At 40.6% G+C, this 21,291-nt stretch overlaps 1 protein-coding gene across 4 annotated transcripts in view; it reads right to left on the bottom strand.

The window, feature by feature from the left end:
• Window positions 1-21,291, bottom strand: part of patj (PATJ crumbs cell polarity complex component) — an 87,508-nt gene that overhangs the window by 48,417 nt on the left and 17,800 nt on the right. For 3 of the 4 annotated variants that reach the window (XM_018726757.2, XM_018726758.2, XM_018726756.2), the window contains exons 18-28: window positions 20,910-21,128; window positions 9,696-9,905; window positions 9,279-9,374; window positions 7,745-8,005; window positions 7,425-7,521; window positions 7,230-7,329; window positions 6,029-6,109; window positions 5,661-5,732; window positions 5,070-5,247; window positions 4,863-4,973; window positions 3,759-3,824 (exon numbers count right to left, since the gene is read on the bottom strand). In XM_018726757.2, the coding sequence (XP_018582273.1) occupies window positions 3,759-3,824; window positions 4,863-4,973; window positions 5,070-5,247; window positions 5,661-5,732; window positions 6,029-6,109; window positions 7,230-7,329; window positions 7,425-7,521; window positions 7,745-8,005; window positions 9,279-9,374; window positions 9,696-9,905; window positions 20,910-21,128 (1,491 nt within the window). The remainder of the gene's footprint in view (window positions 1-3,758; window positions 3,825-4,862; window positions 4,974-5,069; window positions 5,248-5,660; window positions 5,733-6,028; window positions 6,110-7,229; window positions 7,330-7,424; window positions 7,522-7,744; window positions 8,006-9,278; window positions 9,375-9,695; window positions 9,906-20,909; window positions 21,129-21,291) is intronic. The other variant, XM_018726759.2, reaches the window with a different exon arrangement.

Below are 21,291 nucleotides of genomic sequence, written 5' to 3'. Positions count from 1 at the left end.
TAGAGTAAAAGGGTCAGTGGCCTATGTAGGAAGCACCAAAAACTTGAATCATGTCATTATGTACTTTAAACTTCATTCACAACTTATTAAAATGAGGGTAGATTTGGAAAGCAGTAAAAGATTGGAGAAGTACCATACATGTCGTATTTATGGGAGGCCCTTGCTTAGAGCATCATTAGCTAAATTATACTTGATAATAGCTAGATGTACAATAAGAGCAAAACTGAAGCAAGGGGGCAAAGAGAAAAGGGAAAAATTCGAAAGGTTGTACGCTTACACACAGAGAATGTAACAATATGGCAAACTCACACAATGAAAACACACTATGGCACAAACCACATATGCAAGTTAAAAAAAAAAAGTGTACAGATAAGGCCACAAACATGTACACTGGCTCCTAAACTTACAAACGCAATCGATACCAGAAATCTCTTGTTACAATTTGTTCATAACTCCAAAGTCATTTTTACCACTAAGTCACAATCAATAAAACCAGGTGTCCCATCATTTTTTTCCCTCGGGTTAGATTCTTTTTATTAATTTCAAACTGCAGTAAAATTAAAACATAGAAAAATCACTGAAAAAAAATACAACTTCTCTCAAAGCTATATTCAATGCATACTGTTGAGCACGTCCAAAGTTCAAATTCAGTCCCACTTGGATTTTACTGCCAGTCAATGGATACATAGAGACATAGGTTTTGCTTGGCAACTCACAGAAATTAGAGAGAACAACAAAGAAAATATAATTAAAAAACTGGAAAGTTCAGTTATCTCTCAAAATTCACAATTCAAGCCTTCATAACATCTGGATCCAGTGTAACATCAAATAATGTATTTATTAACTTGGATCATATAAATGGAGTGATGCAGTGGGTAGTGCAAGTCTCACCTGTGCTGTGCATTAGGGTAAGGGTTCAAATCAAGCTCAGTCTAACAACTCAGACTGAATTTAATAACTCCGTCAGTTTCATCTCTAAATATAACTATCGGATGCATAAATACTTTGATTGTATAAAACAGCAACATATCAGTGCAGATTGCATATATAGTTTCAAAGACAACCAGTGGAGTTCTTAACATCTGTGCTGGAGATGTGGGCTAGCAGTCTGTGAAAGCAACCTGGGCTCAGGTGTTTTCCTGTCTCCACAAATCAACAGGACAGGAGAGCCCTACTAACCAGGTCAGATGAGGCCATGTCCAAAGAGATTAAGGAGGGATAGGGGAAGGAAAAAAAAAAAAAAAAAAAAAAATAAAAAAAATAATAATAATGATGATAATCCCACGGAGGCTTTTCTTCCTGCATGCCGGCCATTCACATTCACACCATGACCACTCTGCAATTCTGCTCCTCTAATGGTAAACAGTGTAGACTGACTCAGCCGCACCAGATGGGGCCAATCTCCAGTCTGGTCACGCACAGCACACTGTACAGTTTGCACCACAAGTCCCTCAGCACCCCCTTTTCCAGAGTCATGACAGATAAATAATAACAGGCCATTTGCCGGGGATTTATCACAGCATGGCCGTGTTTAATCAGGGCTAATTGTGCCTCCGTGTGAATTTCGGCTACATTACTCCATTCTGCCTACGGACAGCTCTGCCTATCCAGGCTCGAGCATAATCAATTACTATTAATCCACAATCACATTCCTGAGAATGCCAACCTGACTGCTTGCTGTCCAAGGAAAGCAATGGTGCCACAAAGCGAAAGCCTGTCTTTTTTTTGCACAGTAATGTATTTGTGAATTGTTTCATTGAAAAATAATCCGGACTGGAAAGGCCATCCTTCACTTAATTTTCTTTAAACAAACACTGGTATACAATACAGCCTTGACTGTTTAAACCTGAATATTGAGATGTATACAAAACAAAACACGGGGACAGAAGTGCCTCCAAGCAGCAGATAGTGAAAAAACCTTAATCTGTTCAGTCAGAACTCTTCAAATGTCCTAAGCTTTTCAAAATGAATTTAAAAAATAAGATAGCTTTCAAAGTTTGTTCAAGAGAAAAGGAGTCACCCTGATTATTTCATTCAGACAATCCCCTTACTTCTGTGTTTAATTGTAATGCCTTTCCCATTATCTTTCGCCCCAGAGTTTTCCCTGAGCTGCTCCGCAGAGGCCCTTTGTCTCCCTTCTATCCAAACAGAGATATTAATTTCCTATTAGAACACTCCTTAAAATCTTAATTAAATTTCCCCTCTGTAATTAGAACCTTTTCATGACTGTGGTTAACAATCTCTTGGCCCTTAAGAGCCAAACGTGGCACAAATGGAAATAAGTACAATTAAGAAAAATGACAATTTCAATTAATGGGTGTGATAAAAGTGTTTTAAAAATCAAGCTGCTCTCACTGCAGCACACATTTGGAGAGATGAGAGTTGACGGCTTTTTCTGAATGCTGACTACACCCCCCCCACCAGAAGTGGTGCCTATTTCCTTGTTACACTCTGTGGATGAGAAGAGCTGGGGATGATGGATAGCACAGAAATAAGCTGTGCTTGCTGAAGAAGTGTGGCCATACCTGCAGAGCAAGTCACTGTGGGGCCAAGTAGCAAGTTCAAAAAGTCATTTTTGATGAGTCAGTCCTAAGAAGATTACATCCTCCTGGTTCAATGAAAAGGGCAAGATTGCTTACATTCACATAGCTACCTGTGAATCCTAGAAAAAGAGTAAACAGGACAGAGCTGCAGGAAGGCACTGCATTTTAAATTTTAAAGATGTTTAGGAAAAGGATGAAATTCATATTAATCTCAATTCTACTGAGAATTTTTAAATTAAAAAAAAAAAAAATCTTGAATTACAAACACTCAATCACTTAAGTAGTTGCTAACTACTTGTTCTCGTCAGGATCACAACAGTACAGAGGCTAAAATGGATTAACCTGGCATAAGGCTTGAGGGAGAGGTACACCTTGGATGAGATGCCAGTCTATTGCAGGGTAGCCACACACACACAGTCAGACACAGTCTCACACTAAGGGCAATTTAGCATCACCAGTCAAACTGAACTGCATGTTTTTGGGAGGAAAGCGGAGGAAACTCATGCAGATACAAGAACTTGTAAACTCCCCACACACACACAGCCTCATTCGAACCTATGCCCAAAGAGGGAAGGCGGAACTACCCACTGCTCCACCATTCAGCCTGTGATGACAAACCAAAGAAATATATTTCTTTGTGGTCTTTGGATGAGGGATTTGCAATAGCATGGTATCTGAGTTTGTGACTAAGGACAAATTACTCCCCAACTACAAGTAACACTTGGTGTGGAACTGGAATAACTTTTAAAAAAAAAAAAAAAAAAAAAAAAAAAAAAAAAACTAGTTGGTTATCAGTAACACTCCAGAAGCCTGCAAATTGAAATGCTTATTCTTTTGATTCAAGCGATTAAGAGCGTGTTCCTTCTCTTCTTTCATATTCCATTTCCCCTTCGATCTGTTTCCATGCATGTTATGTCTGTTAATACTCCATTGAGTGTGATGTCTAATTAACAACTTCTCACCAGCTATCAGTTGCACTTGGTATAGAACTGTTTAAGTTAAAAATATGTTGTTAGTTGGTTATCACTAACGCAGGAAAAGGTCACAAGATAAATAGTTTTTCATCCAAGGGATCAAGACCTTAATCCCTTTCTTGAATTTTATTTCAGCAACATACAGTGTTAAACATATAAGACTTTTGAGCATATTTACCATACAAATGACTTTGGTGTTATAGACTGTCTGTTTTTGGCAAGCGTGGGAAGGGGTGCTTACCAGCATGGACTTTCTTTTTGTCCTGACTTTGTGTTTGCTGTAGCTGGGCGCCATAACAGAAACTGGCTGCAGACACAAAACAGAGTATTACAATAAAGGAAAAAATACATACCCTGCATTCTTCCACTAATCACCACAAAGGAATTGAGTCTAGTGGAGCAAGTGGAATAAGTGCTGATGGGATGAAATGCTGGGAGAACATAACCAATTATCTCAGCAGAAATAGAAGGAATAAGTGCAGTGACAGGGCTGAGTTCCAGGCACTAAAGAGAGAGCGCTTTAACATGGTGTTACTGATGCAAATCGCAAAGCAAAAATGTGGTTTGTAGAAATAAGTTGCACCAAGAACGCCAACAAGCGGTCGATTTATTGGAGACGTGGTGAGCAGCTCCAGGCTATCACTGAAGGGGCCTGATACGCAGGAACAGATGGGATTCCCTTCTGACTCTATTGTCACCCTTTAAGGTAATTTCGTATATCTATTCAATTTTAATATGCGTCCCTTTAGGGCTAGAGTGCTTCAAGTTAGATCTGGCATTAATATGCATTTTTGGCACAGGGCAGAACTCTGAAACTGGCACAATCAATAGAGATGACAGAGAGGGGAAAAAAGAAAATATAAGATACGTGGTAATGCACGATAAGTCTGAGCCAACGTAATTAATGCCTGACTTTCCTATCTGAGGGCTGCAGATGCATCTGGCTGTTTAACAAATAATTAAATTAGATGTCCCTCCCTCATTTTTCATGTTTAATCCACATCTGACTGAGTACAGCTGCTGTTAATCTGAATCTGAAACACTCCTAATGGCTCTTAAAAAGGTGTGCTATAAATATTTTAAATACCAATCACTACCTATGACCATGGTTTGAAAAAGCAGCAAAAAGAATTAGTGCAGACCTCTAGTCTGTACCAGAGTGTTTTAGCCAAGTTAATATTACTGCTCACACAATCACACAGAGACAACAGAAGACAGACACCAATATGTGGAACAAAACACGTACACACAAACACACACAGCAGAAGTCGCACACATACAACTACAAAAGTAAAAAAAAAAAAAAAAAAAAAAAAAAAAGACAGACTGGCAAATCTTCTGTTACCCGTGGGGTAGATGACAGGCTTTGAACAATGAAGACCACAGGACTGGGAGCAGATTTGATGGCCTGCACAGCTTCCTCGTGGCTGGCATTTAGCAGATCTATTCCAGACACCTGGGCCCATAGCAAGGAAGGGGGTCAAAGGTCATGTGGAAAAGAGTACACCTGGGTTTGACCGCACAGATAAGGTGTATGTGGCAGCAGATCCACCTGCAGGATCTTGTCGCCGGTCTTGAGGGCCTTTGTGCGTCCAGCCGGGCTGTCAGGCAACACCTGCTTGATGAAGATGCCCCTCAGCTCCTCCCCATTTTTCAGGCGCTTGATGACCCCTCGGCCACCTACGATGCTGATGCCCAGGGACTCCTGCGGCTCCTGCCACACCTCCACTCTGATGTAAGGCAGGAGGGTGCATGCACGTGAGAATAAAGGCCAACAAGTAGGGAGGCATGTACAAATGCAAATAAATCAATTACATAATGCAGCAAGACTGCTGTCATTTTTTTTTTTTTTTTTTTAAAAACAGAAAAGCCATTAAAGAGACATGGGTCACATGACAAAGAAAACAATACATACACAAACTTGCTCGCTTTGAGTTAACGCCCTCTCTCCCAATTTTTCTTCTTATTATGCTCCTTTAATTATAATGCAACAAATGAATAAACTAATACAAGTAGTAGTTTGACTTCCCTATCTGAAAATTAGGAAAAGCAAGGTCAAGACCTGTGTGTTCTATAGTACAGGAGAAGCAACATTAAGAGTGCAATGAAGTTAAAATGAATGCACACCTGCACTGGAACCTACCTGCGTGGGGGGCTCCAGTGACTGAATGGAGGTGTCTCTTCCCCCTCCCCTTCCTCTCTTTCAGGCAATGCACTGGAGGGAAGTGCCAAAAGTTAACCGCTGGGGCAACTACTGGAGCACCTTTTACAACACATCTCACAAAATGCTGAGGCTTTTAATCAACTAAATCCCAAGCAGGATAACTTGTTTGTAGACTATAAAAATTCCAACTGGTGAAAAATTACACATGTAAATATTTTTAACAGTTATGCTGCAGGGCACACATCAATATGCACACCGGTAAACTAAAAGATAACATGTCCTGTAATAAGTCCTGAATATGGACCTGAGATGTTCAAAAGCAATAGATGAAGGCATTTAAATTATACCTGTACCTCCCACGGACAGCCTGTGAGTTTTTGCTCTTACTTCTGTCCCTCCACCTCTCAGAGGAGACCAAATGGACAGATCTGGCAAACACAAGAATTAAGAGTAATTATTATATTTCCTTGTTACAATAGACTTTAGTGATACACTGCAAAATTCAAAACCTTATATTTCCATCTTTGACTGCCTAATGGTTGTCCCTGAACCTCCACAGAACAGTCTGTGACCCTTGACATCCCTTTCAATGTCTGCGGAAAGCACTTAGCTCAAATAATCACAGGCTTTTCTCTAAGTTACTGACTTTCATTTTTGCGGGAGGAAAACATGAGCTTCTTCAGCAGATGAAAGCACTATTTATACAAATTAATGTTTTGTGTCATAACCAGTCCTATCAATCTTTTTCGTGCGGAAATGAATTTTACTCAACAAGGGCAACTTTTGCTGTCCATGGGAGATGAAGCTCTAATGAAGCACAGGCCAAAATGACACATCTGAAACAAAGGTTCTGACAGCTGGCTGTGTTTCAGTAATTTCCCACTGCAAATCCCTGCTCTATCTCCCATTTGGTCTCTCCCTTTCCTTTTGCTTTTACCTTTTGGAAAACACTGTAGAACAATGTCTCTAATGGAATTCTATTCTTTTGGATTTCTCAATTACTGCTCAGCGACAGTTACATGCTTCACACCGAGCCCCTATCCCTACTGCAATACGTGCCATTGGTCGTGTTTGCCAAACTGCAATGCACTTCTTCAGGCTGTGCTGTTTCCCCTTTAACCACCAGGTGGAGCTGCTACTCCTCTCAGATGTAAATCCGGCGTTCATCAAATAAAACGCATTAGATTCTCAAGAACAAACAATAGGCGGTAAGTAAACCATCCTACTAAAAATTTTACAGCTTTTCACATCAAGCAGCTGTCCATCCCTGATACCTGAGAACAGATCATACTCAAAAATGTTGTTATTGGTCACTTTAATCCATTAATATAAATACCCTAACATATGTACTTAGAAAGCAATACATTTATAAAGTAATACAAAAACTAAACTACTGAACGCACAAAAATAACACATACATATGAAAAAGATAGTAAAAGCAGAAAAGCTTAAGTGTTTATAACTAAGTATACACAAACCAATAGTATCAATACAGGCACCAATGTCTACTTGCAAGTGTGAGTTTATATTTCTGTCCTAAAAACTTACTCTGTATCTGTATCTGTCAAAGTAAGCTCAGAGCCACCATTCCAGGAGTCGGAGTCCAAGTCACTGTCTCGTGCCTCGGGCCATGCAGTCACAGGCTCACCTGATGAGACACCACTCTCATATATACACTTAGAACACCACAACACACTCTGAACTCATTTGCCCACTATTTTCCTGGACAGTCCTCGTGCGTACCATAAGGCACAACAGTGGGTTCCCTCTGTAGTGGTGCTCTAGACTCCCGTCTACCCCTCTGCACATCCTCCGACGCATCCGTTTTCTCCTCTTCCTTCTGCCAGGAGCACAAAGGCCATTCACTTATTCAAAGTCTTATCACCAACTGTTTTTACCTCATCTCACACCTCTGGTTAGCTGGGAATGTTAAGGACAACAGCAATAGGAAAATACTACCACAGTAAAATTTGAAATAAATTTAAAATGAAATGTACTAATATGAAGCTATACTGGTAAAGCCAGAAGATGGAACTTCTAGGGAAAACCCCAAAAGGCCTCACCTCTGACCCCAGGCTGTCCCCAGGAGGTTGCAAGCCCACTTGCTCCTGCCACAGGGTGGGGCTTGGTTTGGGGTATGTTGGTAAGGTTTTCTCTATCAGCTGCTGGACTGGTTCCTCTTCATCCACAGCCATTTCTCGTTCCACCATGGCTGGGCCAGGGCCCAAAGGGGCGGGGTAGTGCAGCATGGACAAGGAGCCGTCTAGAATCAGCTCCGGCTCATCAACCAGCTCCTCCAGCAAAGGAGGTTCCTCGACTTCACCCTGTCCGGAACAGGTCACACCACACTGTCTATAAAGCTCACACCCACAATGCAGCACTTAGACAACCCAATACCCATAAATATAAACATAGACAAGAAAAGGTGTTCCAGCAATCTGAGAGTGATATCCACCTGTATAAACAACATCTTAACAACAAAATAATAAACAAAACAAATTATATTGTGGGCAGGTTTCTAGCGGACCAGAAATATCATGCCGGGTTTAAACAAGCAGCAGGAAACAAACAAATCTGGTCATGAAGGACAAAACACGCCATTACAAGCAGCTGTGATATGTTAGAAATAACAGCAAGAACAAATCCAAAAAGTAAATGTAGTAGTACGAAGAGTAACAGCGGAGTACCGATTCATCAGCCAGCAGGCAACCAAACCTATCCGCAGTAGTACTCCATAGAGCCATACGCAAATATCGGAGAGGAGATGCATTAGGCTTCACTGAACACTGGGTGGACATGCCCCCTAGTCTTGTGCAGTGCACTGCATACCAAGCAAGGCTGTTGTCCCCTAGCACAGCAAGCCGCTGAGAACACACTGACCCCCACCCCAAACACTGAGCACCCAAAGAGGCTGACTCAGCAGCTTAGGCTGGGCACTCCTCAGGGCCTGGAACCAATATGCCATGAAGAATGAGCCATCTCTAAAATCTTAATAGCACAATTACTCTCCCTTTGGGCAGATTTATGACAGCACTCGACTCCACACTGCAATTACATCTTTGCTAAAATTCAAGGATAATCTGGCACATCTCAAACAATCTGAGGGGCTGTGCACTGGCACATGGCTCTGTACTTCAGTTTGAAGTTCTTATTCTCATACAGACACCGATACCTGTCTTTGTTTCTTTAATTTCACTAAGAGAAACCACATCATGAGAATTCCTCCAAGTGCAATCATAACACTAGATCATTTACAATTTTACTTTTACGGAGAATTCTGAATTTCTGTACGACTGACAAGCAAAATGATGCACCAGCTTTTCCCTTCAACCTGCTACCTCTGTCCCATACCCCTGCACGATACATTTTAAAAGTGTTTAACTACCTAACTGTTTTGTCCAGCTGTGACAAAAATTCAAATAAAAAAAACAAACTATCAATTCTGATGTAATAACCACTGTGATAAAATAAAAACCTTGCTAATATTGCTGACATACTATGCACATCTCTTAAAACTGAAGGCATCTACTATTACTCTTAGCACTCCACAGCAATAAGCACTCATCAGCAAGACTGACAGTGGTATGGCACTGTTACCTCATAGACGGCCAGGTCCCTGTCCTCGGACTCTTCCTGTCCTACAGCAGAAACCATGTCCAGCTTACTCGGCCTGCTGAACTCGGTTGCTTCCACCTGAAATTCACAAACGTGCCTCACCAACCCAGAGAAGGAGCAGCTCTGAAGTGCTGCATCTTGGTTCATGCTTACTTACTATAGCAATGTGGTTTACCACGATGTAGTTAGGTTGACTTTGCATGTACTGGCACATGAACAGGCAAACGGTACTCAGCAGTTAGCATTGCCTTCATCTCTCAATTACCTATCCCTAATTTTTTAAAACAAATTTCAAAATAACCAGAGGCCTGGGCCTCCTGATTATCGCAACAACAAAAATAGAGCTTTCGTTGCATGAGCAGCAGCAGGGATAAACGTCTGCTGGGCCGCTCTACCTACCATCAGGGGCTTCTTGATCCCTAGGTACACCTTGCCCGCAGGTACCGCCTTCAGCACCTCCACCGCCTCAGCCAGGTCACAAGTGTCCAACTGGGTGTTATTCACAAACACCAGTTGATCACCTGGGAGGATGCCACCGTGCCTGTCAGCAACACCCCCTGGGACTAGGGAGCGAATTACGATGACAGAGCGTGTAATGTCCAAGGGGTCCTGCAGAGGGCAACACAGACCACCGCAAACACGACTCAGACGCTTAGGCATGATAAGAATGCTTGGCAAACACACACAAGCACCATGTACAGTCTGTACAGTAAAAATAAGTGTGGCTCTACCTCACAAAAACACGTCCGCTGCAAAAGCACATGTGGTGCGCAACATCCTGAAAGTTGTTGAAATGCAGTCATGGACACAGTTCTGATAACATGATTGTACTGCTGATGATAAAGGTTATTGCAGAGCCCCAAAAATAACCTCTAATAAGAAAATAATGGTGAGATATTGTACAGTAGGAAGAAATGATTAATTAACAAATGAAATAAAATGGTAAGAAAATTCACCTGACTAATAAATGCTTCATGTTGGGGTGGGGGGGGAGAGAAAAAAAAATTACTTCTATGCCCACTTGAGACCAAATGTTGGTCCTCTGTATGGAGAAGGACAAATACTAGAACTAAATACATGGGAAACACAGACCAACAGGTACCAGCTATAAGCCAGTTAAAATATTTTTCAGTCATCAATGTGCAAAATAACATTTTAGTCAAAACAAGCAACTTGGGGTCTTCCCTATCTGCAGCAGTTGAACAAATATATAAATCATGCCCCAATCAGGCAAGACCATAAAAACAGCAATTCATCTCCAATTTGATGCATACCACAATATATTTGATGACCCATATGGGCTGATTTTACGTGACGAGTGACAATATAAAAGTGATTAACAAGTGGTTATTTCTATATAAAACCAAAACTGCAGCACTATAATTAGCGCAGACTTCTGTGCATAACAGAAGCTGAACATTTGTGATCATATATTTTGACTTCACTCAATGTCATTAGGCATAAATACTAACAGAATTGTAAAAACTCTAAACAGCTGTGTTTTTTTTTTTTTAAGCTAGGATACCATGCAGAACAGGATTCCCTTTTGCCAGTGAAAGAATTCGGGGGACTTCAATTCTTAATGCCACATGTTTATCACCCAAAAGCCATAAAGGCGGGACTGGCTAAAACCGAATGGCTTCTGAACACAGAGGACAGTGGGCAGCTCTTCTGCTGCCTGTTAGAGGGGAGCGTTGGTCACAGTAGGCTCTGCTGAGAGGAGAGAGCTGGGAAGAATCGGGGCAGTGTGCGGTGCAATCAGGATGACGCATGACAAGATTTACTGCTAGTGCTGCACAAGGGGCGAGAAGAAAAAGAGGCAATTTTAGGGCGAGGTGAACCGACGCCTGCCGAGTACATAAACATTGGGACAGCGCAAGACAGAGGGGAAAAAAAGACAGGAAAAAGTTAGCAATGCATTTTCAGTTCCAGTCCAGCTGGTTCTGTGCAGAGACACAGGCTGCATTGTCCAACTTGGGGAGTGTCAGCCAGCCGTGCTCCATTCCCACTGCCTCCAACCCACATGGCTGGTGATGTCAGGAAGGTTGCTCCAAAATCCTGAGAGCATGCATACATGAGATGAGGGCTGGGGGGGGGGACAGCCTCTGTGCTGGGGTGTTTTGGAAACAGGCAGGGCTTGGGCTTGGGCTTGATGGAGTGGGTGGTGGGGAAGGGGCCCACGTTACAGCAAAAGGGGAACATCCCTGGAATCTCTCTGCTGTGTTCATCCCCCCAGCTTGCAGATTCATCACATCAAACATGCAAGTCACCCATTTCTTCTTGACGCCAACTTGACCATGCCAGTGATTTAGTGATCACCATAAGCAGGCTGGGATGGAACAGCTTACCGCATTACATGTATGTGGATCAGGAATTATTACAAAATGACAATTCCATATTGCACCTGTACTCAGCTCAGTCACATTTGCAGGAAAATGGGTGCAAGGATGCAACGTATTCATGGGGTCATTTCTGCATTCATTGATCTAACCACATGAAAACCAGCTTCATCAAAGCAGAAGCTCGTGCGCAACTGGGCAGCCGTGAATCAATAGAACTCACACTTCTTTAAATGCATTTTAAAAGCTGCTGACTGCATTTTGCTCCAAGAAGGGAAAACACCCTTCTAACAGCTGCAGTAGGTACTGTGTACATCAGTGGGAATGAAGAGGTTCAAAATAAAAATTCTCCAGTAGAGTAACACTAAAATCTAACTGGAAGTAATACTTTCAAAGGATTTTCATTGAATAGCCCATGTAGAAGTATGAACCAAAATGCAAATAATTAAAATTAATTTTGCTTTCAAATTAGCGCTGCTTCATTTGACCTTGAGAAATCATAAATAATAAGCAACTTGCCTTTGTAGATTCAAAATGAACAGCAATTTTAAAAACCATGCTTGGCAAAATCACATAGATCCCTAGTTAACCCAGAAAAGTTTAAAAAAGTTGAACCAACTTTGGTATTACATAAATGTCAGTCTGAGGTACAGTAAGAGTTTGAACACCTAAAGCAATATCTATAGACAACAGTGGTGTGTGGAAACAGGAGATGCAGACAAAGACACACTATTGTGCCTCATATGTAGACAGGGGAGACTCTCTTTGGAACTGGGACAGCAGAGACAGCCTCTTGTAGGGTGCCCTCCGAAAGCATCCAGACTGGTGTTTGGTTCAATCAAACGTGTATCATGTACATTTCTCTCAGAAGCAAGGCCCACAGACTCAGATGCTTGTGGGCTGAATCCTGCTTCTCAGAGAAGCTGAAATCTGCCACTACAGCCTTGGGCTGACCGTAAATTCAGAGCCTGAGAAAGAGATGGCCCGTTGCCCGCTGTGCTCCTGTGTGCTGCCTGATCCGCTCCTTAAATCTTCCTGAACAGAATTCCAGGAACTCTGGCTGTTTTCTTTTTTCTCCATCTTGCTCGGTCTCTGTGGGTGTCTCAGGGGAAGCAGCACTCTTGGGGATGTGGCGGTTCTCACGGTGCAGCTGACCCGACTGCCAGCAGCCAGCGAGACCAACGAGATTATTGGAAATCGAGCAATCGGCATTAAGCACCCCACAGCTTACCGACAATTATTCAAAAAGTTTCCATTTCAGTTACAACTTCAGAAGACAGAGACACTTGGGTCCATAAAAAAATTAATGAATACATCATACTTTAAGTCCTTTGACAACAGTCACCAATTTTCAGCTATGGGAATAACTACAGGAGCTGTACAGTGACCACAGTGCAACGATCTTGAGTGTAAATACAATACAACAGGCAGTCTGGAGCTGCACTGGCCATAAAGCCCCCTGCTGGAGCAAATGCCTGGCATAACTCCTGCAGCGTGGGCTACGACGACTGCACAATGGCAGCCCACGTCGGCCTACCTGACGCGACAGACCCCCGTGTGTGAAGCGGGGCTCCTTATCACTGCCATGCACACCTCGGTGGCCTTTCACAGGCGCGTTCTGATGTGTCCGACATGGAGCTTCACTTTATTTATCAATTCATGCATTTGTTTCGGCCTTCGCCTCTATAATCTCCCTATTCGGCTTCTAAGGGATTACACGTCAGCCATACGAATAGCAGATACTAAATAAATAATAACCGTAGCAGATGAGCCTAGCAGACGCCGCTTTTAAAAAAACAAATTTATTAAAAAAAAAAAAATGCTACCACCAAATATAACTAAGATAGCTGCTGACTACAGAAAAAAAAAAAAAAAAAAAAAAAAAAAAAAAGCATTTGAGTTCTTGCTAAATATAATCCATGCTTTTTAATTGTTAAGGACTATCTGTAAAACACTGTTTAAAACAGAATATACTTGCTTAAAGCAACACAAGAAGGTCAGCAGGCTGAAGTTCATTTGTAGTGTCTCTCTAGAGTTCCATGCTCTGTAAAGAACACTACTGTGGAGACTTTATTGCTCACAGCTGTATTTACATGGCATGTTTCGTCCACACCGATCCCACTACTGAACACACTGCCTCGTGTGTGACCCTTGGGCTGTTATAATGTCGTACATCTTGACAGCTTTGCACACTTCATTTGTAAGAGAAAAAACTCCAGTGTCACATTTTCAACAAATATTGTAAGTTCATCTTGATGGCTAATTAACGTGACTTATGTGTATCAAGTGAAAATGATCTACATTTGAAAGGAACTCTGGAAATGTGGGTGTCCATTCTGAAACTTTTTGTCAAAAGCATTTGAGCAACAAAATACTACAAACATGACAGGTAATCTGGGCTTCTACCCAGCTGAAGACCTAAAGCCTCCAGCAGAATTATATTAAGAGAAGCCTCACTCCTCTATTGTGGCACTATACTGCCATTGCTCAGAAAGTTTAGTTTAGACATGGAGTATGCTTTCGGTCACAATCCATCTGAAAGAGAGAAAAAAAAAGGGGGGGGGGGGGTCCTTCAGATTTAGGGTATGCTGACTGAAAAATAAAATTAAAAAAACTCCTAAATGGCTTCAAGAAAGTTTACATGAAACCAGTCCAAGACCCCCTGCCACAGATCCAGTCCCTCTCCAGGCTTCAGATGGGCCATATTAAACGGGGTACCTTCATCAATCTCCATTAGACCCATTAGCTGGAAATACCGGGGAGTTCTACTGTAACTTTACAGATAAGTATTGATTATTACTTTCATGGTTTTCATTCTGAATGCCATTCATGACACAAAAAAAATGAAAAGTGATAAGGTTTTGGCAACCCAAAAGCCTGCTCATATGACATAAAAAATAAGGTTTATGTTTAAACCCCATCTTATTCATCTATGTGTCATGATGTGTTCCAGAGTCAGTTTACTTTTCTTTTATAATGTAAAATTTAATAATTCAACAGAAAGTGGGAGTAAGTCTATTCTGAAACATAACCTAACAGTATTATTCTGGCTTAGTCCTCCTTCACTCTGTCCATCCAAGAGGAACGCTGCATGTTCAGCTTGGAGTGGGCTTTGAGGAATCCCAAGACCATTGACACAGGCAGAACACAGGTGACGGGACAGGAAACAGAGTGAAGGAAGAACATTAGGGCGAGTGATGGTTAGAGCACGGGAAAGTCAAACCAATCTTTTGGCCCAGGCTCCACTCCACAAGCCCGCACTTTGTGGACCTCACAAATACACTGAGAACTCTCCACAAGTGGACAAACAAGCACTATGCAGTAGCCATAAGGATATGGCATCGTGAATTTACAAATCAGTGTTTTTTTTTCCCCCCCAAGAAGATCTTTGACAGACTTTTGCCATTACTCTTTATAATTGTATTCAACTGATGCGAGTCTAAGTGTTATGGCTCAATGGTGCTGCTACAGGTGGTAACGTAGTGGTTAGAGCTACTGTCTCTGAATCCAAAGGTCATAGGTTCGATCACTACCTCCAGCAATAGTACCCTTGAGAAAGGTACTTACCCTAAATTGCGCCAGTAAAATTACTCAACTGCATAAATGGGTAAATAACTGTAATAGCTTGTAATAACTGTAACCTTAACATTCTAAGTCACTTTGGAGAAAAGCATCAGCTAAATAAATAAATGTAAATGTAATGTAGGATTACTATTGCAGCAACACATCATCAGTAGGGTGAAACTAACCTGTCTCACGACAGTCTAAACCCAGCTCACGTTCCCTATTAGTGGGTGAACAACCCAGTGCTTGGTGAATTCTGCTTCACAATGATAGAAAGAGCCAACATCAAAGGATCAAAACTTTAAGAGGAGCAAGGCTTTAATAAATAAATGAATAAACAAACAGAATAAAGGAGACAAAGAAAAGCCAAGAGAAAATGGATAACTCCAACTACTGTCAACATATTACACATTATTATTTTTGTGGTTTGGGAGTTATTTTCATTTTATGGTTTTTAAAAAGAATTTTATGAATCCCATTTTCACTGTCACTTCAAGCAAACACCTACAAAACATTCGAAGTCAATCACAACTACATAAGACCAACTCAAAACAGATGTGTTTTATATTTAACCAGGCAGATTTCCAGTACCTTTCTTTTAGTGTTTGTAAATGAATAACGAGTGATGTAGATTACAAAAGTAAAAATGAAACGGTGGGAAGCCTGCTCAAGTATCTGTTTTATATTTTAGTTTTATATTTTAGTTCGAAAGCTTGTTTAAAAAAAAATAATAAATTGTGGAAAATGACCATGTTTGAAATTACATTCTTTGTCTCACACAGATTCGTGTGGCAAACATCCGCCTACACACATCCACACAGAGCTGGTGTGACTACAAATGAGATCCATGTGTGGTGCTATGTGAGGCTCATCTCCTTTTCTCTACTGCACATTCCCTACTGCAAAGGGGACCAAGACCCAAGTCAATGATCCAAAATGTGTAGCATACTTGATAAAGGCATAATCACAACTTCTACTGTTCTATGGGGGACTTCTCCAGTGTAAATAAATATAAATTTTAAAAAAAAAAAGGGGGGGCGGGGAATTTAATCTTATTTTGATAAGAAAACTGGCTAAGCAGTAAATAATCCTGATTATTAGTTAGTATTGGATGGACAGAGACACTACTGCACACTGTCCATCTGCACCTCAGGCCACCCCAGTGCTGTAGAGTGCTGTAACTAAAACTCAAGTATCAATAAGCAGGCAGCTGAGCTGCAGAGTAGGGGCTCAGCTGGCAGCAAGTGAGGAAAGGGAAGGAGAAGGAAGATGTTGCCAGGAGAGAGCAAGTCCACAGTCTTAGCCTCAAGCAACAAAATAAACCAACAAAAATTGCAGTGATCTCAATGGACAAAAACGGCTCATTCGCTCTCTGGCTGCGAACAGTCTCAAATGACCTTTCCCCCTCCTTGTCTAGTCGTCAACCAAAATTCAATAGAAAACACAAAAGAGGGGGATCTCTCATTAATTTTGAGAATTTATGTATCTAACTAGACTGAGTAAACATTTTCCATAATCTGAATATCAGACAAGTGCTATGCAGTAGTAATGGTATATGGCATCATGAGTTTACAATCAATGTTTTTTCCCCAAGAGGATCTTTGACCAAGTTTTGCCATGACTCTTTATAACTGTATTCAACTGATGTGATTCTATGTGTTATGGATCAATGGTGCTGCAATTACAAAAACATCTTTGCAGAGGATCTACTCTAACATATTATCCCTGATAAGCTTAAGCAGGGAGCAACAAGGTACTTCTAGTCAGCTACCTATACTCAAGTAAAATTTGGACAAATTGTAATTTGTGTAATAATTTTAGATTGATACTTATTACATTTACAAAAGTACATTTGTTACAAAATACTGTTTCATTTCTGCCACTCTATTTTCACCATTACTGATTTTTTCATATCTAAATTTTTTAATTTTCCTTCAGAATAATCAAGTCAGTAATACTGACAGCCATGATATCTGTCAATTTCAGTTGGCTGTCAGTCAGTCACTTTTAAGGTAAACCACTAAAAATGCATTTTCACAGTCAAATGACATTGATTTCATTGGTCTCGCTACTAGTCAACTTGACTAATCAGTTGACAGTTGACCAATCACAGCTATAAATGAGTTTCTTCCCATCTGATTGGCCAAACTTCATTCATGCCGACGGAATACAACATAATTTCAACGTTAAGAATATCTTGTTTTTCATTGTGAGCACTGAACTGCATATGAGTTAAACAGGTCTTTATTTTTAAAAATAAGATTTGGATGAGTCTCTCGTATTTTAAGAATATGCACTAAAGTTTTTCTTTAAATTAATGCAAGTAAACATTGCCCGTAACTAAATGTCTGAAAAAACTAGAAAAAAAAAAAATCTGTTAAAAAGAACACATTTATTAATAATTTGTATCAATAATAATAATAAAAAAATACTATTGTGGCACACAGCGCTCTGGGGTCAGATGAGGCGAAGGACGCACAGGCAGCGTTCATTATGAATGTTTCTTGGAACACCGGCACACAGGGAAATAATGCTCACGGTCTGAGGAAAATTTTTGCTCAAGGACCCATACCTCAAGCCAGCCTTCTCAGCATGCTTAGCGTCCCTCTGGCTTTTTTCTTTTTTTGCCGGCAAACACAGTCACTTCCTCGTAAGTCCCCCCACCGGTTGAACACTTTACTCCAATTTTCCCACAGTACAACTATTTACAATAGACCAGTTTTCCTGCTCAAACTCTCGGTAACATGGGTCGTTACACTATTGATGTTATTACTCTAAAGTTTAGTATAAAGTCATTTACCTATAATGAATGACAACTGAACTTAGACATTTACTTATGTGAGTGACAATATTGTTTTGAAGATCTCATTGTGCAACTTTGTGGAGAGTTAGTACATATTGTTGATTAATATGCTAACTGCATATTCCTCATAAAATAGAATGTGGGAAGGTCAGCAATCACAGTGCAAATTTTTTTGGAGGTTAACTTTCTCATTTTGATGAATTGTCTATTTTCCATTTACTAAAAAGGCTGCACCTAGGGTAGTCTCAATGACAAATGTTCACCTATGATAATGTTAAAACATTTTCTGTACTAATTTTGTGAACTTGTGCCATTTATGTAACAATGTTGAATTCAACTTTTGAAGTGTGAACACATTTTCCCAATGTTGGAGTAAAGTAGGATATTATACAACCTAAAAGTCAATGTAACCTAAAAGTGAAAATGACTACACACTGATACATTATCATCCTTATCTACCAATGGATGGCCACCTGAGAGTACAAGAACTCCACATCCACTCTTTAATAAAAATAATAAAGCTGTGACTATAGGTTGTTGCTGTTGTTCTGTTGTGTAGTTAGCTTGGTAAATTCACTAAGTAAGAAGCTCTGTGGTCCTGCTAACAAGAACGTCAGCAAGGACATTGATACTGCAGTATCACTTGGTTACAACAGACACCATTTACCTGGCTCCAGTCAACCCCAGAGATATGCCCATTCGAGTTATGACAATTCAACTTTGAGGAGTTTCATTTGGAAAGCCCCTTTGTATTACAAGCTGAGCAATGTGAGAAATTAATGAATAAATGTAAATGAATAAAAGTAATTACAATATATTATTATAAACTTGTCTGGTATGTTTTATTACTTTATGCAAATGCAAGTTTGTCACATATCCCATAAGGTGTCTGTGACAGTTAGACATTTTTGGCTTTTACCTTTTGGTATCACTAGCACTGTCACACACATCACACGCTACAAGCAATTTAGAGTTGCGAATCCACCTAACACACAAATTCAGGGCACCTGGAGGAAGCCAACACTCTATTCAACATACAATACAGTAGCTGTGAAGGACCTGAATGAGTGTAGCTAGGCATCCATACAATATTATAAAGTAATTAATAAAGGGAAACCATTTTGTTATGTTGTGTTATGATAACTAATGTTAACTACTGAAGTAACTGTTTCCTTTATTAAGGGGATTCTGTGATTTTTAGTATAAATGCCTATCATTTTCGGGGCTCAGGGACGTGTAAAAACTTTTCCCACTGAAACTAATGGTAAGTATGTCTTCAAGCTTGGAGAATTCACTTAATGAAGGGATCTTCAAAGACATTACATTCATAAGGTGGGGGGAAAATTGTACTTTGCATTCAAACCAGTACTTTCTACTCTTCTAATCTGATGTGCGTAAATGAATTATTGCCAAGCTATATTATTATCAAAACAACTACAAAGACTTCGTAAAGCAATTTCACAGAATGTAACCAACCCTATAGGATTTTTACCTTTCTTTGGATTTGGTGTAGCACTGGTTAGCTATTTGGATACTGACTTTGTGTCTGTTTTCTTACTAGGGATGAGTCATTAGTGCAGTGGTAATGACTATATTTGAGCAGTCTAATTGAACTAATTTTATTTGCTCAGCATATTTATTGAAAAGTTTTATGTAAACTGTACATTGTAGCTGTTAACACTGCTAGTGGTTCATGACATTTAAAAACTTAATTCAATCAAAGTAACTACTTTAACCTAATCCTTTTAAAAAAAAAAAAAACTTTTACTGAAGTAAATTTTTGGATGAGTACTTTTACTTAAGGGGGGGTGTGGTGGCGCACCAGGTTTGGGCAGGTCCTGCTCTCTGGTGGGTCTGGGGGTCGAGTCCCACTTGGGGTGCCTTGTGATGGACTAGCATCCCGTCCTGGGTGTGTCCCTTCTCCCTCCAACCTTACGCCCTGTATTGCCGGGTTGGGCTCCAGCTCGCCGCAATCCCGCTTGGGACAAGTGGCTTCAACCAATGTGTGTGTACTTTTACTTAATATTTGAGTTATTTATTTATTTTTATTTATTTATTTTTTTTAAAGTAACAGTACTTTTAAGTTCTGCGTTTGGTTACTCTACCCACCTCAGAAATACTTCCCACATCTCTGATTCATCTGTTCTGTTGTTTAAAAACACTTCTGCAATATATTAAATCCTTGAAAAAGTTGCTAAAGCTCCACTTTATCCACATCTATCAAAAACAATCAAATTTGAAAACAAAGTTTTCTTAGAATTTATTTCAGCGTCATTCTCAAAAAATTTGACCAGAGGGAGCCAATGGAGTTCAGTGGACTGGTAGTGAATTGTATATTGTTTAAACAGTACAACCTCATGAGCCTGGACTTGCTCTTACATGAAGCAATATGCCAACTCTAAATGAATGCAAATGAAGATAAGGGAAACCTGCTTTTCATTCATATGAATGGATGGATGCCAGAGCAGAGAGGTATTGTTTCTTCTTTCAGTTCTATGAAAACCACTCACCAGTGCACATTTCCTGCAACAGGACCAGATATAAGTGAGGTGCGATTCATGAAAATAACGGTCTTTGAAAAATTAAGACCTTTGGATGTCATCTCATTCCTTAGAGAGCTCCTCAGCTCAGATGCACGTAACCAGAGTCGCCTTCTGCAACACTTTCTGCACCCTACACTTATTCATATGTCCATTTACTACCCTGGAATTTCTATCATTGGGTTTTGCAGCCGTGTTAAGCAATAGTCTGGGGAGGGATAACTGTATCTGACATAAAGAGCTGACGGAAATGAGAATGTTTTAGCAACATGCTGTAATGCTGAACATGTTACTACGGGTAGGGATTATGACATCTCACAAAGCAGTGAAGTAACAGGAATGTGCCATCACAGGTGTATTAACATACCTGATAATCCAGAACGCTGAAACCAAGGCCCTGTTCCCCCTTCTCCAGCTCCAGCACCTTGATCTCTGGGGACCAGAGAGTCAGTTCCCCCTCATCCTCATCCTCCTCCTCCCCTTTCTCCACCACTGCTGCCACCTGCTCCTTCTCCACAGGGTGGTGCTGCTGCATCTGAATGTCCCCCTCCCACACCTCATCAGGCTCTTCTTTGATGGCCTGTTCCTGTTGGGATGTAAATTACAGGCAAGAATTTCAAGATGGCTGCATTTCAGCCACGTTTCATTTACTGGAAACAAACAGCTCAGAATTTACATACTGAACTGGAGCTGCCCCCCCCACAACAATTAGTAAACTTTCTCAAACACTGTCGTATGATCCGTGACTA

The sequence above is a fragment of the Scleropages formosus genome, chromosome 9 (genome assembly GCF_900964775.1).
Source record: "Scleropages formosus chromosome 9, fSclFor1.1, whole genome shotgun sequence".
Classification (NCBI taxonomy): domain Eukaryota; kingdom Metazoa; phylum Chordata; class Actinopteri; order Osteoglossiformes; family Osteoglossidae; genus Scleropages; species Scleropages formosus.
This window is presented reverse-complemented; position numbering and strand designations above follow the sequence as displayed.